The sequence below is a fragment of the Staurois parvus genome, unplaced genomic scaffold, assembly GCF_062004578.1.
Source record: "Staurois parvus isolate SC_StPar_1 unplaced genomic scaffold, SC_StPar_1.0 ptg000077l, whole genome shotgun sequence".
NCBI classification, from domain to species: Eukaryota; Metazoa; Chordata; class Amphibia; order Anura; family Ranidae; genus Staurois; species Staurois parvus.
Window position 1 is genome coordinate 3,994,220 of NW_028317873.1, and position 17,994 is coordinate 4,012,213.

Consider the following 17,994-nt stretch of genomic DNA (forward strand, 5'->3'; position numbering starts at 1 on the left):
ACTAACCAGAGATCATCTGTGGATGTAGGCTGCCTCAAATCCATCTGTCTCTTCATGTAATCCCACACGGACTCCATGATGTTGAAATCAAGGCTCTGTGGGGGCCAAACCATCAGTTCCAAGACATTGGCTGCATGTTTGGGGTCATGGACCTGCTGCAGAATAAATTTGGGGTCAAAAGCACGTCTCCCTTTTCTGTTAATTTATTTTCCAGTTTGTTAATTGATAAAAACGAACTGTGTACACCTCTTCTGAAAGAGTTCTTTATTCACAGCATTTTTCACACCTGCTTAAGACTTTTGCATATATATATATATATATATATATATATATATATATATACACACACACACACATACACACAGTATATATATATATATAATTATTATTTTTTATTTCTTTTAATTGGGATAGGGGGAACAATAAGTGCATGGGATAATATAAACAGTACCCTGATTATAACTTATATTATACACCCTAACTAAAGAAAAGTACAAAAAAAGAAAAATGGAATGACAAATATATCAAAATTTCACACAATATATCATATACAGGTGTACCTCAGTTTATGAATTAAATGTGTTCTGCGGGATGTTTCATATTGTGAAAAATTCGTAAACCGAAACACGGTTTCCCACAGGAATGCATTGAAAACCAATGAATCCGCTCCGGAGGTCAGAAAAAAGTTAAGAAAAAGTCTTTTATCTGTTCAAAACTCTTTATAAAGTGCACTTTAAAGGCATAAATACTGTACAGGGACATGATTAAAAATACATTTTTAAATGCATTGAAAGCCAATTAATCCTTTCCGGAGGTCAGAAAATCAGAAAAAAGTAAAAAAAAGTCTTATCTGTTCAAAACTCTTTATAAAGTGCACTTTAAAGGCACAGGGCTGGTGCTATAAATGCTTCATATTGGGAAAAAAAATTGTAAACCGAGGCATTATTTTCAATAAATTTTCATTCATAAACCAAAAATGACGTTAACCGAGGCGTTCATAAACCGAGGTACACCTGTAAAATACTTATATGTGTTGGTACACACTTCTTCTGGGAGAAAGCTAAAACTTCCCCAGATGAGCCAGCAGAGGGAGGTGCATGTATGAAGAAAGACACTTGTTAAACAAATTATTGATAGGTTGTAGCTAGAGCTGAAAATGCAAGCAGGAAATAGTGTTTTTCCTTTGGGAATAACGATATAAAAAAATAATGGAAAATACACACATACAGTACCTCACCAAGGCTGGTGAGCCATAATATAACAAAGAATTTATAATATAATGGCCAAAACCTAGTTACAAAATGGCGTTGGCCTCTTCATTTAAACCTATAGGTGCTAATACATTTAAAGTGAAAATCCAATATGTTTTGCTATGGCACAGCCTACGGAACCTTTCAGTAGCTGAACCACAAAGAATAATGAATTCAATGGCACACACATTAAGTCCATTTGTGTGTTTGTGATGTTCCCTAAATCTGCTTCTAAGAGCCATAATGGTCCATGTAATGTGTAGTAATCAGGGGCGGACTGACAACTCCTGGGGCCCCCGGTCAATAGGGGATCATGGGGCCCCTGTGTCCTTACCCAAACTCAAAAAGGCCTATGAAAAAGGTACCAGGGGCATCTCATGGGGCCCCCTACTGACCCCGGGCCCTCGGGCAGTGCCCGAGTTTCCAAATGGTCAGTCCGCCCCTGGTAGTAATCCACACAGACAAGAGAGGCAGTAAATGACATATAAAGTAGAGCAACTGTTACATTTCTGTGTTTTATAAACTTTACCATCACTGCCAGCAAAAGTTCTTTGCGCATGTTGGACAAGATACATTACACATTAGAATTGTTTTCTTTTTGCACCCTATTAAATTGCTAAAACAATTCTTTCCTCTATGGCAGATTTTCAGTAATAATTTAAATGTTTACTAGTAAATTACTTTTTGTACATTGTTAAATTTTATCCACACTAGTATACCTACTGCAAATGAGTTTCTTGCATTGGTTATGCCTGGTGCACATACAGTATGCACGTGTGGGTAGTTATTTGAGCTGGCACGAGAGCCCATTCATTTGAATGGACTCCTGCACCCGAGACACGCAGGGAAGAAGTCCCTGCACTACCTGGGAAATTATAGCCAACACAGGAACCTAAGTTCCCAGTACGGGTGCGATTTCCAGTGTGGGCGGTGTGCCATTAGAATAAATGCCACCCGCCTGCGGATCCTGCATTCCCGTGTTCGCTTTGCGATCCAACGTTCGAACCTAATGAATGTTCAAGTGCGAAATATAACTCAATGCTTATATGCAAGTTATGGGACTCGGGTACTGCACTGAGGGACATGAATCAGTGATTCATTATAGGACTTGTCAAAAACTGTTCTTTTGTTTTTTGTCCAATTAAAGGAATTTTTCAAATGTCTGGATCTTTATTTTTTCTAAATTTAACACTTTAGTGAATGGGTAGGGGTACAAGTACCCCTAACTCATTCACAAGGGGGGTCAGCATTAGGGTGCCCCCTTGTTTAAATGGGTACCCCGATGCTAATGAGCCCCCCTGCTAGCAGATCCCCACAATCACTGAGCCAGGGTTGTGGGGAAGAGGCCCTTGTCTCCATCAGTATGCTCGATCGCGCCCCCCCCTTTCCTGTCCTGCCAGGCCTGTGCTCAGATCAAAGGTCTGGTAGGAATTTAGGGGGGACCCCACGCTTTTTTCCCCCATGTTTTGGGGGTGGGATTTCCCTTAAAAGTCCTACCAGTCCCATTAGGCACACACTTTTTCCCCCCATATGTGGGAGGTGGGGTTCCCCTAAAAGTCCTACCAGGCCTAAAGGACCTGGTATGGCTTTTAGGAGGAACCCCACACACTTTGAACATTTTTTTTACTGTGGGGTCAGTCCTAACCTTGCTACCAGACCTAAAGGGCCTGATACGGATTGAGGGGGGGACCCATGCGGTTTCTTTTTTTTTTACTTTATTTTTTGTTTTATTTTTATTTGTTTTTTAAATATTTTTTTAGTTATTTATTTATTTATTTTTAGTGTAAGCAGCCTTATAGTGTATAGTGTGAGCAGCCTTATATTGTGTGAGGAGTGGATTTAGCCATGAGCCATGATTGGCCAAAGTCACTGTGACTTTGGCCAATCATGGCTCTCACAGTGCATTGTGCTGTGATTGGCCAAAGTATTGCATCTGACCAGGTGCATTGCTTTGGCCAATCATGGTTCTCTCAATGCACTGTGAGAGTGCAGTGCATTGTGGGGTGTTTGGCAGGTGAACAGCCCGCCGAACACACATTCGGCGAACACATGAACAACCGATGTTCAAGTCGAACTTACGTTTGACTCAAACATCGAGTCCAACACTAGCCGATATGAATCATTTGCTGGAGTGTCGGTACTACTGCAAATGCTCCAATACTAAAAAAACCCAACACCTTCAGGCTCACTTCTTTCAGCTTTCAGTGCGATTCCCCTGCTGACAGCTGAAATATAAACAAAAGAATGCTGGCAAATAACAGTTAACAACCAATAAGTCATTCAGCTGTCAGTCGGTTTCCCCAGCAATTGGAGCTGTCAAAACAAAGCAGTCTGGCAATGTTTATCAAAAACAATGCTCAGCCACTAAAACCAATAAAAAGAAACATTGTTTCATTTTGTATCTTTCTGTTTATTCATCTACAGATCAAATGGATGAACTTTGATCTGCAGATGAAGTCAGTTAAAAGCAACCTGTCAAGTAAAAAAAAAAGGTGTGTTTTGTTTTTTTAAATAAATGTTCCTCTCTTTAACCCCTTATTAACTCTTAATGTACTCTAATCAGCCCTAATTAACCCCTTATTTTCCTTCTCCATTTAATTATTATTTTCCTGCTGATTTTTTTTTGTTCATTTCTATTTTATAAACTAATAATAATTAAAACCTTTTTTTGTTTTTGTTTGCTTTGTTTGTTAATATTTGTACACTTTTAACATATATTTACATGTTTCACATTGAAAAAACACAGAATTGAAACAAATATGTTTATTTCATTTGTAAATAACTTTGAAAGGCTTTGTACAAGAATCATAATTTTAGTGTCATTCTAAATAGGACAAATTACAGAATGAAATGTGCACTTTTTATGTGCAGTAACACTATATATTTTTAAACTAGCACTGCTCAAAAAAAAGTGTTTTTTTAGTTTTGTTATATTTAATTGTTTAAGGTATTGTGAGAAAAATATAATTGTTCCAAGACAATATTCACAAAAAGAAAGCTTTGTTTGTCCTTAAAAAAAACAATATATGTATTACGTTGTTATGAGTAATGACTGATAATGACGAAGTTATTGCTGAATAAACAGGTCCATAGCAGAAATGTAAACATTGCTCTGGTCCATAAGGGGTGAACAGGCGTGAGAGCCGATGTGGTTAAGGAGCAGGGCCTCCGCATCCTTAGCAACAGATCACTCATTCAGCTCTAAGCCGGTTCCCGGCTTCTGACAGCTGAAATGTAAACAAAACAATTGCAATAGGTATCAGTAACAAAAATAAGGGTACTCGTACTCTTTGCTAAAAAAAATGGTATTGGTGCATCTCTATTTTTTAATGTTATTAAGCTTTATAAATATAATATAAATTGTAATTGGATTCTTGTTCATATTACCCTGTGCATTTATTTCTATCAATTTAGCATGTATAGCAGGAAAGCCTGCCCAAGGGGAAGAGCCCTGAAATGTGCTGCCACTGCGGCATAGCAAGCATTTTTCTTTAACCACTTGCCTACCGGGCACTTATACCCCCTTATTTACCAGGCCAATTTTCAGATTTCAGCGCTGTCGCACTTTGATTGACAATTGCGCGGTCATGCAAGATTGTACCCATATGACATTTTTATCATTTTTTTCTCACAAATAGAGCTTTCTTTTGGTGGTATTTAATCGCTGCTGGGTACTTTACTTTTTGTGCTATAAGCAAAAAAAATGCCAAAAAATTAGAAAAAAAAAGTTTCTTTGTTTCTATTATAAAATTTTTCAAACAGGTAATTTTTCTCCTTCACTGATGTGCGTTGATGAGGCAGCACTGATGGGCACTGATAGGCGGCACTGATGGGCACTGATAGGCAGCACTGAAGGGCACTGATAGGTGGCACTGATAGGCAGCACTAATGAGCTGGCACGGATAGGTGGCACTGATAGGCAGCACTAATGAGGTGTCACGGATAGGTGGCACTGATAGGTGACACTTATAATGGGTACTGATAGACAGCACTGATAGGTGGTACTGACTGACATCACTGCTGGGCACTGACTGGCACAACCGCTGGGCACTGACTGGTGGCACTGACTGGCAGCACTGCTGGGCTGCACTGATGGGCACTGGTGGGTGGCACTGATGGGCACAGGTAGGTGGCACTTATGGGCACAGGTGGTGACACTGCTGGGTGGAACAGGTGGGCGCACTGCTGGGCACAGGTGGGCGGAAGTTGTGTGTGGCACTGCTGGGCACCGATCATCAGGGCACTGATGATCAGTGACCCTGATGATCGGTGCCGATCCCCGCTCTGACAACTGCCGGTTTTCGGCAGTACTTTCCTCACGATCTGACAGCGTGAGGAAAGTGCAGCCGAGAACCGGCATTTGCATTTCCCGGTGATCAGCGTGTCATTGGACACGGCTAATCACGTGGTAAAAGGCCGCTGTGATTGGCCTTTTACCACGTCCATAGGACACAGCGATCACGGAGATCGCTGGGTGCCCGCCCCCCGGGGGCGCGCAGGAGAGCGCGTTCTGGGAGGACGTCATATGACGTCCACCCAGAACTGGCCGGCTGCAGTGCAGCCGTCATTCAGCTATCTGCGGTCGGCAAGTCGTTAATGGTATGAGGACTTATGTTTAGAGACGTGCACAACGAAAAAAATAGTTTCATTACATTTCAGTTTTATTCATTAAGTAAATCATTTCATTTTAGTCATCTTCGTTATTTTAGAATTATTTATTTTCAGAACGGTTTCTTATTTCGGGAGAATAGATATTTGTTATTCTGAAATGATTTGTCTTTTCGGAAGTTCTGTTATTCCTATTTCAAAAGATTGGCTATATTCGTTGTTAATGTTAATTCGTTATTTCTGTAGATTACTTTTATGTACTTTGAGTCTTCCCTGCTAGTCAAACTCACAAGGGAAACCAGACTGAGCTGATTGGATGATATGGACTGGAGTCATGTGCATCCCAAAGTATGAAACAAAATTCATTTTGGATTCATTCGTTATGTTAGGATTCAGAGATTCTGATGGATCCACTTCAACCCAAACACAATAAGTAGGAATCATCTTATTTCACTTATACACCTTCTTATATTTATTGCAATATGCTTCCATTTCATATGCAATGCAGTTTTTTGTAATAATGAAAAATGTTAATGAAAAAAAGTCAGCTGATTATCCAAGAGTCAAAGACTACTGCGCCGTTCTCATCCTGAATAAAACAAATGAATCCAAATGAATGCATATTAATTTGTTGTTATTAAGTTGAATGAATTTCCCCATTCCCAACTGACTTTGTTGGGACACGCAGATACAAATTAAATGAACAAGTCTCTCAAGTTCAGGCCCAATACAAAAAGAATCTTATTAGAGTATTCACACTATGCTCATTAGAAAAAAAACAAATGGATCAGGATCAATTCGGATCATTCGTTATGTCGTTACGTTAATTTGGATGCTTCAAACATTAGCAAAATGCACAAACTATCGCATCATGTCAACCAAAGAAAATGGATATGAATGAATTTTTAGTTTTCATTATAATTTATTATGGATTCATTGAAATGTGTTACTATTGTGATTAAGAGATTCGGATACATCACACAAATTTGTTTTGAATTTTGATCTGTAACAGAACAAATCATGCATGTCTTCTGATGTTGACGTTGCCCATGTCATCCTCAGAAATCTATTGATAGTATGCTTCCCCTGAGCTTTACCTGATTTACAGGTGAAACTCAAAAAATTAAAATATCGTGCAAAAGTACATTTATTTCAGTAATGCAACTTAAAAGGTGAAATATATGAGATAGACTTATTACATTCAAAGCAAGATAGTTCAAGCCGTGATTTGTCATAATTGTGATGATTATGGCTTACAGGTCATGAAAATCCCAAATCCACAATCTCAGAAAATTAGAATATTCCATGCAATCAATAAAACAACGATTGTACATAGAACAATATCGGACCTCTGAAAAGTAGAAGCATGCATATGTACTCAGTACTTGGTTTGGGCCCCTTTTGCAGCAATTACTGCCTCAATGCGGCGTGGCATGGAAGCTATCAGCCTGTGGCACTGCTGAGGTGTTATGGAAGACCAGGATGCTTCAATAGCAGCCTTCAGCTCTTCTGCATTGTTCGGTCTCATGTCTCTCATCTTTCTCTTGGCAATGCCCCATAGATTTTCTATGGGGTTCAGGTCAGGCGAGATTGCTGGCCAATCAAGCACAGTAATCCCACAGTCATTGAACCAGGTTTTGGTGCTTTTGGCAGTGTGGGCAGGTGCCAAGTCCTGCTAGAAAATGAAGTCAGCATCCCCATAAAGCTCGTCTGCGGAAGGAAGCATGAAGTGCTCCAAAATCTCCTGGTAGACGGCTGCGTTGACCCTGGACTTAATGAAGCACAGTGGACCAACACCAGCAGATGACATGACTCCCCAAATCAACACAGACTGTGGAAACTTCACACTGGACTTCAAGCATCTTGCAGTGGGGGCCTCTCCATTCTTCCTCCATACTCGAGGTCCTTGGGCCTCTCCATTCTTCCTCCATACTCTGGGTCCTCGGTTTCCAAATGAGATGCAAAAGTTGCTCTCATGAGAAAAGAAGACTTTGGACCACTGAGGCACAGACCAGGTCTGTTTTTCTTTAGCCCAGGTAAGACGCTTCTGACATTGTTTGTTGTTCAGGAGTGGCTTGACAAGAGGAATACGACATTTGAAGCCCATGTCCAGGATCCGTCTGTGTGTGGTGGCTCTTGATGCACTGACTCCAGCCTCAGTCCACTCCTTGTGAAAGTCCCCAACACTTTTGAATGACCTTTTCCTGACAATCCTCTCCAGGCTGCGGTCATCCCTGCTGCTTGTGCACCTTTTTCTTCCACACTTTTCCCTTCCACATAACTTTCTATTAATGTGCTTTGATACAGCACTTTGGGAACATCCAGCTTCTTTTGCAATTACCTTTTGAGGCTTTCCCTCCTTATGGAGGGTGTCAATGATGGTTTTCTGCACAACTGTCAGGTCAGCAGTCTTTCCCATGATTGTGATTCCTACTGAACCAGTCTGAGAGACCATTTAAAGGCTCAGGAACCCTTTGCAGGTGTTATGGCTTAATTAGCTGATTAGAGTGGGACACTTTGAGCCGAGAATATTGCACCTTTTCACTATATTCTAATTTTCTGAGATTGTGCATTTGGGGTTTTCATGAGCTGTAAGCCATAATCATCACAATTATGACAAATCACGGCTTGAACTATGTTGCTTTGCATGTAATGAGTCTATCTCATATATTAGTTTCACCTTTTAAGTTGCATTTCTGAAATAAATGAACTTTTGCACGATATTCTAATTTTTCGAGTTTCACCTGTATATGTCTGCAGTTGATTTGTGTTCTCATTTCAATTTTCTACCTATGGGATAGATTTATTAAAACTGGTGCATTCAGAATCTGGTGCAGCTGTGCATGGTAGCCAATCAGCTTCTAACTTCAACTTCTTCAATTAAAGAATAAGTTCACCTTTAGGAACATATTACATGTTCCACCTGTTTTTAGGGTGAAACATGTAACATCTTCCCACTGCTGCAGCCACCACCTGCTGTCCTCTTCCCCTGTGACAGCAGTACAGGGAGGAGTTCCCTGTAATAGCTGTCACTTTTTTAATACAACGTGGCTGTGTTTTCATTCACTGAGTTCTGTGAATGAATGAACTACAAGTCCCGACAACCTTTGTGGCTGTCAGCTTGTAGTTCTTAACCACATCCAGATATACTGCTAAAGGGCGGCAGGGGTGCGCAAAATCACGTATATGTTTGTGATTTTGTGTTTCCGGGTAGGGGTCGTGCACCTACCCACGCTGCCATTCGCAGGCGTGGCTGTCAATCACCGGGTCCCGGGCAGTGATTACTTGCTGGCGCCCAGTGATTACAGAGGATCTCTGATGAGGAGGAGGGCTGCTTTGTTTACTAACAGTCCAACTCCCTGCTTGCTCGGGCACACTGCTCTGGATGGGTGTGCACAGCACAGCCATCCAGAGCAGTGTGCTTACAGTGAAGCACCAACACACTGCCCTCCAGTAAAACACTCCCAGCACACAGTTAACCCTTTAATCACCCCTCACATTGTCCCCTTCCTGGCCAATGCCATTAGTACAGTGTCAGTGCTTTTTTTAGCACTGATCACTGTATTGGTGGCACTGTAGATATCAGTGACACCAAGGCAGTTCCCCCCAGTGTCAAAATGTCCATCGCAGTCCCACAGTCCCACTATAAGTTGCTGATCGCTGCCATTACTAGTAAAAGAAAAACAATTCCAGTATATATACCGCCATTTCTAAACACTATAACTTTCATGGAAACTAATTAATTTACACGTATTGGGATTTTTTTTAGTAAAGACATGTTGCAGAACACATTTTGACCTAAATTTATGATGAAATTTGATTGCTTTTTTCTCAAAATTGTCAGCCTTTTTTTTTTATAGCGTAAAAAATTAAAAATGCACAAGCGATCAAATACCACAGAAAGAAAGCTCAATTCATGGGAAAAAAAGCATGCAAATTTAATTTTGGTGCAGCATTGTCAGTTAAAGTAAAGCAGTGCCGTAATGCAAAAAATGGCCTGGTTAAGAAGGGCGGTAAATCCTCAGGAGGGTAAGTTATTAACAAACTACCACAGTACTGTTGAGCTCTGTTGTAGTTCATTGATTCTTCCTATCAGAGTGTATCTGCTTGCCCATATGAGGTATGAGAACACAGATACCCTGATAGGTTTGCAGGAGTCCAGCATGGCACCAGCGATCTGCTGATCGCTGGTGCAATGCTTTCCAGGCTCAAAAAATTAAAATAAATTATTAAATGCACATTTTTTTACCTGCAAAAATTGGACATTTATATACATTTTTTTTTAAAGTTAACTTATCCTTTAAACTTTGGCAATAAAACCTGAATGCTGATTGGTTTCTATGCAGAGCTGCACCAGATTTTGAACTCTCCAGTTTCAATAAATAACCCCCTTTGTGTCTGCCAGGGTGAATTGACTGAGTTGTATCATTTTGACACAGGCCAATCAAAAAGACCAAAGACCTAGAACATGAAGTACGCTTGGTATATGTTGACGATAAGAGCACAGACATCAGACCATTGGTGGGGAGGTGAGTGTTTGTAACTTTTTTCTCCCCTGCTTTAGCTGTAGTTTTTCTCTTGACTCCATTATCAGCACTTAAAATACAATCATATCATAGCCTGCCTAGCTCTAACTTACATATCCTGAATTCATTTGTGACCAGGTGAGAACTATAAGATAAATTTCTGTTTTTGCAGCACCTTTCTTACCATATGGTATGGTAAGATTTTTGTCTCGGTATTGGCATTGGCAAAGTACTAATTTCTAAGTGCCAGTCAAGCAAAAAAACAAAACAAAACATGCACCCCCTACACGTGATTTTGCACAGCCATACCGCCCTGTGGCAGTACTTCTGCTATAGGGTGGATGGCAAGTGGTTAAGCAAACTTCCCCATTCATCCATATCTCCATGCTGCATTATTTGAAAGAATAAAAGTTAAGTGCAAGAATGGTGTGCACCCAAACTACCTCACATGATGTTACTCACATTCAAAACAAAGTTAGGAACACAATAGTTAGGCCTACTACCCCTAATTAAAACTGTTCTGCTACTGGTCAATTTTACACTACTGTATTATCTGCGGTTGCCTAATTCTTATAGTAAAACACCTGTATGTGCTTTTTGTCTCCAGTAAATTTTGGCATATTATCCCTGATTAAAACTGTCTTGCTACTGGTCAATTTATCCCTGCTGTATCCTCTGCGGTATCATAATTCTTGGAGCAGAGCCCCAGCCTGTACTTTTTATCTCTTGTAAATGTAGGCATTGCCTTGCTATTTACAATTGTCCTGCTGTAGTAGTAAACCACATACATGTATTCCCAGTACATTTTGGATAATTATCCTATTATTTTCATGCTTTGACTGCCACAAAGAAAATTGGCCAGTAGAGTGCTGTGTTGTTCCTGTTCTAATTGATACAAAACTGTCCTACTGTTGGCCAAATTTACACTGCTGTGTGATCTGTGGTCTTGTTATTCTTAATAGAAACTTGATACAAACTGGCCAGCAGCAGGACAGTATTGCATCATTTAGAACAGAAAAAGCCTCAGCAAAGTACTGGCCAATTTCTAAGGGCCAGTCAAGCAGAAAAGAAACCCTTTTTCTAAGCTAAATTAATCAATTGGAGATGCCGCTGCTATATATAAGAAAAATCAATTCCTCAGCCAAATATGGACTGTTAGTGTATGCTGTTGCTGACACTGTAAAAATCATTTTTAACACCACATACATCTTTTGGGCACCCCAAGCATGTTTTTTAGTGTATGTTATAATTTTCTTTAAAGCTTATGAAAAGACCCTTTTACCGTGGTCCAGTATTCTCTTTTGTTTGCTGCATGTTCTCAATGGCACTTACCAATACCTAAAATCGCTAGACTTTAATTACAAGATTTGCAACCCTCCCCCCCCCCCCCATTCCCTGATAGACCTAGTTTGCAAAGTATGAGTTTAGTGAATTCTGGACAATATTTCACAAACTCTTGGCAAATCTAATCCAGGCAGATTCGCTCATTACTAATACTAGTGGTTATTCTTTTAATAAGAAGAATGGCCCATATTAGTTGAGAGTTGCATGGGTGGAAGTTTGTTCTGTTTACCCTCCCCACAATGACACAATGACAAATGCCTCTTTCTTTCTGGTTTTTTATTTTATTTTATTTTGGCCCCACCCTGCCACCATTGTGGCCTAAGTCAGAATGATGTGGTCTTAGTCCTGCAGCCTCCTGAAAAACTCATATCACATCTCCCAGGAGGCTACAGGACCAAGGACACAGAGCCCAACATAGGCAGCCAGTTGAAGAGGCCAAGATGGTGGCATGGGACCTGAGCTATGTCACCTACAGAGTAGCTTGTAATGAGACCACAATGGATTCACTGTGCTGGTGAAAATGTGTTTTGAAGATAACTCAGCAATACAGGTAAAAGGGAAAAAAACATGGGGAAGTTAGGTTTTGCTTTAAGCACTGCTGGTGGGACATCCTTCTAGTGTATGCAATGAGTAGAAACATACCTGTATTCCTCAACAAGATGAATGCAATTAAATAATAACAAAAATCTTTATTTGTACAATGCAATTTCACTAATCATTTCTTAACAAGAATAGCAACAGCTGTTACAGCTGACATATTATATTATATGCATATTATGCTAAAGTCCAAATGGATAGAAGGACTGTTCAAATAATAACGCAAGATAAGATATGACTTTGAATTATCTGAAAAATATTTTCTTTGATCTATTGATGAATTTTGTCTATACTATAAATCAGTGGTCCCCAAACTCATGGCCAGCAGGCCTATTATGGCTCACTTGTTGCTCTGAACCAATAAGAAAGGTTTTTTCATTGCATGCAGTGAGAGAGATATCATATTACCCCTGTACAAATCATTAGCAATACCTCATCTGGAAAATGCAGTTCAGTTTTGGGCACCAATTCACAAAAAGAACATTGGGGAACCTAAGAAAGTACAGAGAAGGGCAATCAAACTGATACGGGGCATGGAGGAGCTCAGCTATGAGGAAAGATTAGAGGAACTGAATGTATTGTCTCTTGAGAAGAGGAGATTAAGGGGGGATATGATCAACATGTATAAATACATCAGTGGTTCATATAGTGAACTCAGGGTAGAGCTATTCACCCTGAGGGGTCATCACAGAGGAAAAGGGGGCACTGTTTACGTCTGGAGGAAAAGAAGTTTAATCTCCAAGCACGGAAAGGTTTCTTCACAGTGAGAGCTGTGAAAATGTGGACTAGACTCCTTCAAGAGTTGGTTCTGGCCAGCTCCGTGGATTGCTTTAAAAAAGGCCTGGATTATTTCTTAGATACACAGAATATAACTGGATACTAACATTTATAGGTAAAGTTGATCCAGGGAATATCCGATTGCCTCTCGGGGGATCAGGAAGGAATTTTTTTCCCAGCAGGAGCAAATTGGATCATGATGGTTGAACTGGATGGACTTTTGTCTTTTTTCAGCCAGACTAACTATGTAACTATGCCTGGGAAGGTGCTGTGAAGAACGAAATCCTGTACTAGACACTTGAATTAAGTGCCTGGCAATCCTTTCAGGTACTTTTGGACATTATAAGCTCCTTCCTGATGGTATCTGTATGGTCCCAGGAGAGTGCAAAATTGGTTGCAGCTGTGCATAGTAGCCAAATCAGCATCTAACGTCAGCTTGTTCAATTAAGCTTTGAAAAAAAAAATAAAAGCTGATTGGTTTCTATGCAGAGCTGCACAACATTTTGCACTCTCCAAAGAAGCCTTTTTTTAACAAACATATACATAATATAATATAAACAAAAACAATATAACTGGAGTCCAAAGTTCTTTGGAGGCACTCCACATTAAACTCAGTATTTATGTAAACCCATAAGATAGGCCTCCAGTCTCACATCACCAATCCGGAAACAATTGCACACTTAACCGTAGATACAGCCATGAATCAACCACCAATTCACTGGCATTCAATCACAAATAATAAAAAGCATTATACCTAAGGAAGTTCCCTGCCCATTTTTAAATTTTTGACCAGAATGAGCACCTTTGAGGACCTTGCAACCCAGTCAGCTGCCATGACTACATCAAATGTTTTTCAATTCCGAAAACAAAAGGTGAGGGGTTGGAAAGTTCACCCAATGCCAGATATTTCTTAAAGACTTCATCTCTCCTCTGGATCATCCCTTAAGCCCCTCCTACTTTCCTCTGTTTGCAGAACCCTTGACACCCAGTCATGTAGACCCTGTGCCTATTCTTTCTCTCTTATTGTGATATCTTACTCAGTTGTTTGGAGACTAATGCCACTTCACTTTATTCCAGTAGAGATGTGTAGTTGCTTGCTGTGATGGTTGCACCCTTTCATGGTAATTAACCAGTAGTATCCCACCCTTATCATAGAAAACAGAAGCTATCATTTTGAAGCAATAGTAAACTCTGGCAAAAAAAAAACCCTGCAAGGTAATGGCATAGCATGCTGGTATGCATCACATACTAGCACATTATGAAAAACGTACCTTAAAATGAAGCCCTCCAGTGGCACACTGTCACCGCTGACAGGGCTTCCATCTTCCAGGTTCGCAGGCTTCTGTCCTTTGAATGGCTGAGCTACAGTGACATCTCCCGCGCATGCGTGTGGGTGTCATGGCTATGGGTCATGAGTATGCTGTCCTGGTGCACGTTTAGGAGATATTCCCTGTACCTACAGGTAAGCCTTATAAGCTTACCTGTAGGTACAACTGAAAAATTTAGTTCACTACCGATTTAAAGTTTGTCTTCTGTATCCAAAACTTATTTTTGTGATGATACCCCACTTTTCTGCATCATCCCTGACTGTCTAAGCCAGCCATTTAGAGATATGCAATGAATACATCAAAACCACTGTCTATTATTTGTTCATCACTCAAGCAAGTGAACAATTGTTTAAGCCCTGAAAAGGGGACCACTGGAACCTTCAAATTGCTGTGGCTTTTCTTTGTTCAACTTATATTAAAAAATGAAATGCTTTTTTGGGCTCAATATATTCTAAATGTCCTGTGGTTTTCTAACTTGTCTGATCAATTGCCCCAAAAAGCAATTTACTCATTAGTAAAAAGTATTATGTTTCCAATGGGCCTGTCATCAGATTAATATTACAATGTCCCATGAAGGTCACTCGGAGCACCCAAAGTAAATACTATTGTGTAGTATCCACATACAAAGCAGTGTCACCATCCTAGGAACTTTCTTTTAGCTTTCTGTAAAGAAACTACTCAGCAATGGTAGCACATATTTAAAATAAAAAAAATTATTTTACCATTCCATTCTACATTGGGTTTGGGTGGCTTAAATAACATATTTGCTTTAGAACTGTAGCATAGTTTAGAGTATTGTATTTATATACTTCTTTAAAACCAGCACACAGTAACTGCACCACACGTTCACATTTTTCTCTAATAAACACTAAAAGAAACAGTCATGAGTAAAAGTTTATTGCCGCCCCCCTATCAGAGAGAGAGAGAGAGAGAGAGAGAGAGAGTAAATATAAGCAGCTGCAAACATGAAGGTGAACTTGCTGTTTTTTTCTTGCATGGGCAAAGATCAGGTGCATCTCGGTTTCAAAGTGTAAATTGTCAAATTGCCAGACTGTGAATGCACTCTTATTATTAAATCTACAGTGGTCAGTGGATGAAAGGTATGAGAACAAAATGTGTTACTGAATGGAGCTCTGTTGATCACCAACGCTTTTTCAGAATTAATATTTTAACCAAGTACATCCAGAGTGCCAAGCCATTGAGAAGTAAAGCTGGCCTTACACAAGTTGAATTTTTATTAAAATTTTCATAACATTGATTTTTGTTCATTTAATTTTCTAATGGTTACTGGGGTCAAATTGATGTTCTTTTTCTAATGCAGCAATGGGAAAATTTGAAAGAACAGAATGGAATTTTTTTTGGAATGAAATTCTAACTGTGAACATAAAAATCTGTTTAATAAGTCTGGTATTCCATTTAAATAGTAGGTCTGGATGAAATTTTAAGGGTTTTTTAATAAAATTAGTTGCCTCAATGATGGCAAGAAAGAAAGTCTTGATGAACCATTTTTTTCAGAATTTCTGTAGGACTGTTCAGACAAAATCCAACCATGTATGGCCAGCTTAAGGGTGGGCACAGACAGGTAGATGTTTTCCCAATAATGACAGATGAGGAGACATAAACTTGTAACCAGTAACTTCTGCTATATGTCTTGCTACTTGTCTTATGAACAATTTCTTTATTCTTTAAAATGTTCTTTACCATGCTGCAATTTTTCAGCAAGCTGAAAAATCATGTTGGTGATAATAAATGCTTCTTAAATTCAGAAGCACTTATTTTCACTCTTTGCTTCATAATGCTGACATTTTTGAACAAGCTGAAAAATCAATGTTTGTGATAACAAATGCTTCCTAAAGTTAGCAGCACTTTTCCCCCCAACAATTATCAAAAGCCACCCTAATTTCATCTTTCCTATTGAGTTCAGTTCTAATAATACACATCCGAAAGGGTAGGGAATTGACCGAACTACAGCTGAGTTTCATGCAATTCTTATTATTTCTACTGTAATGGAATTACCTTTCTAAGAGGTAACGACACCTATGTAGAAAAAGATACAATTCAGTTAGAAACTAAAACACAACTATATTACAAGGTTCAGTCATAACTTTATTCAGCTAAATGATATGCTGGTTTGTGAATTGTGAAACCTTGTCTTATAGAATGAGAGAATAAACTGGTCGGTTTAAAATAAGGGCAAATAAAGACATTATAAACAGTCAAGCACACCTACACCACACCCCTCAGATCCTTCAATTTGGTGGGGCTTCTCCATACCACCAAACAAGCTGCAAAATCAATCTTTGTGATAACAAATGCTTCCTAAAGTTAGAAAGCACTTTTCCCCCTAACAACCATCAAAAGCCACCCTAATTTCATCTTTCCTATTGAGTTCAATGAATTTCAGCATTTCACAGAAATCTTCAGAGAAATAAAAAAAAACTCTCAATATCGCTTACCCCTAAAAACAGCAACATGCATAAAAAACACATTTATAAAAACATTCCTTAGTAAGCTTATACAAACTGTGATATTTTTCATAAACAAGCACTTTCATACTTATAAATTAAAAAAGAAAGGAATAAAACAATCTACTCAGCTTTTTACAGTTTGGTTATTACATTGTATTTTTATCATAATAAATCTCACAAGATCAGCTTTGTAGACACATACCTCCTCCATGGCTTTGACACAGGTAAGGAAATCTCCATACATTTCCAAGTCCTACACAAAAACCTATACAGGTAAGCATATACTGTGCTTTGTTATCCCATTGTGGTCTTTCGCCTGCTTCTTTTTGCTCTAGTATTTCAAGCTCCTCATATGTTTGTATCCTGCTTTCCAGGTCAGGGTTTGGTAGCACAAGCCTCACCATGATGTAAAGGATGTCACTTTCTTGTTACATACGTGGATGGAAGAGCTCAAATGGGCAGTCTGATGTTTAATGAAAGTGATGACTCTCAACGTGAGCAGATGGTATTTATAGTGAACCTTTGGCACTCATCTGAAAAAAGCACCACCTAAAGCAGAAAGAAGTGTCAGCAAAACCTTCAGTAAATGAGCTCTTATAATTATTAATGCCTTATCAGTATCAGTGAAGTTTAAAGAGCTGTTGTTTTTATTGCGCTTCTCAATGGCTCTAGAAAAAAAAAAAAGTTTCTCCACTTGTGTGAAGGAGAATATAACAAGCACAGAATTTACACCAAATATCTTGCAGCAATCATGTTTACAGTTTGAAAAAATTTCCAAGTATAAAACAGATTGTAGCAATGAAAAGGTAACAGGTGTGTGCTTCTAACAAAGCAAAGGTATAAAGTAGAAATAAGTGAATACACCATCCAAGTTCAAACTTCTACCCTGGGACTGGACTTATTTACTGCCAACTAAGATTGGGGAATCATCCTTTCCTTTTTGGTTTGTTAATTGTTCTAACCTCCCTTTGGCAATTAAACCTGGTAGCTGATGGTTTCTCTGCAGAAGTGAGCCTGATTTTGCACTCTGCCGCTTTAGCAAATAAACCCCAATATGTCTGACACCTCATTCTTACCTCCTTCTAAGTCCTTATTT

The 17,994-nt window shown here is 39.3% G+C and overlaps 1 protein-coding gene across 1 annotated transcript in view; it reads right to left on the minus strand.

The window, feature by feature from the left end:
* SLC6A19 (solute carrier family 6 member 19) overlaps nt 1-17,389 on the minus strand; it is a 100,563-nt gene extending 83,174 nt beyond the window's left edge. Inside the window, exon 1 of the mRNA XM_089669463.1 lies at nt 17,101-17,389. Coding sequence (XP_089525589.1) covers nt 17,101-17,302 — 202 coding nt within the window. The 5' untranslated portion in view covers nt 17,303-17,389. The remainder of the gene's footprint in view (nt 1-17,100) is intronic.
* Nucleotides 17,390-17,994: the final 605 nt, after the last annotated feature.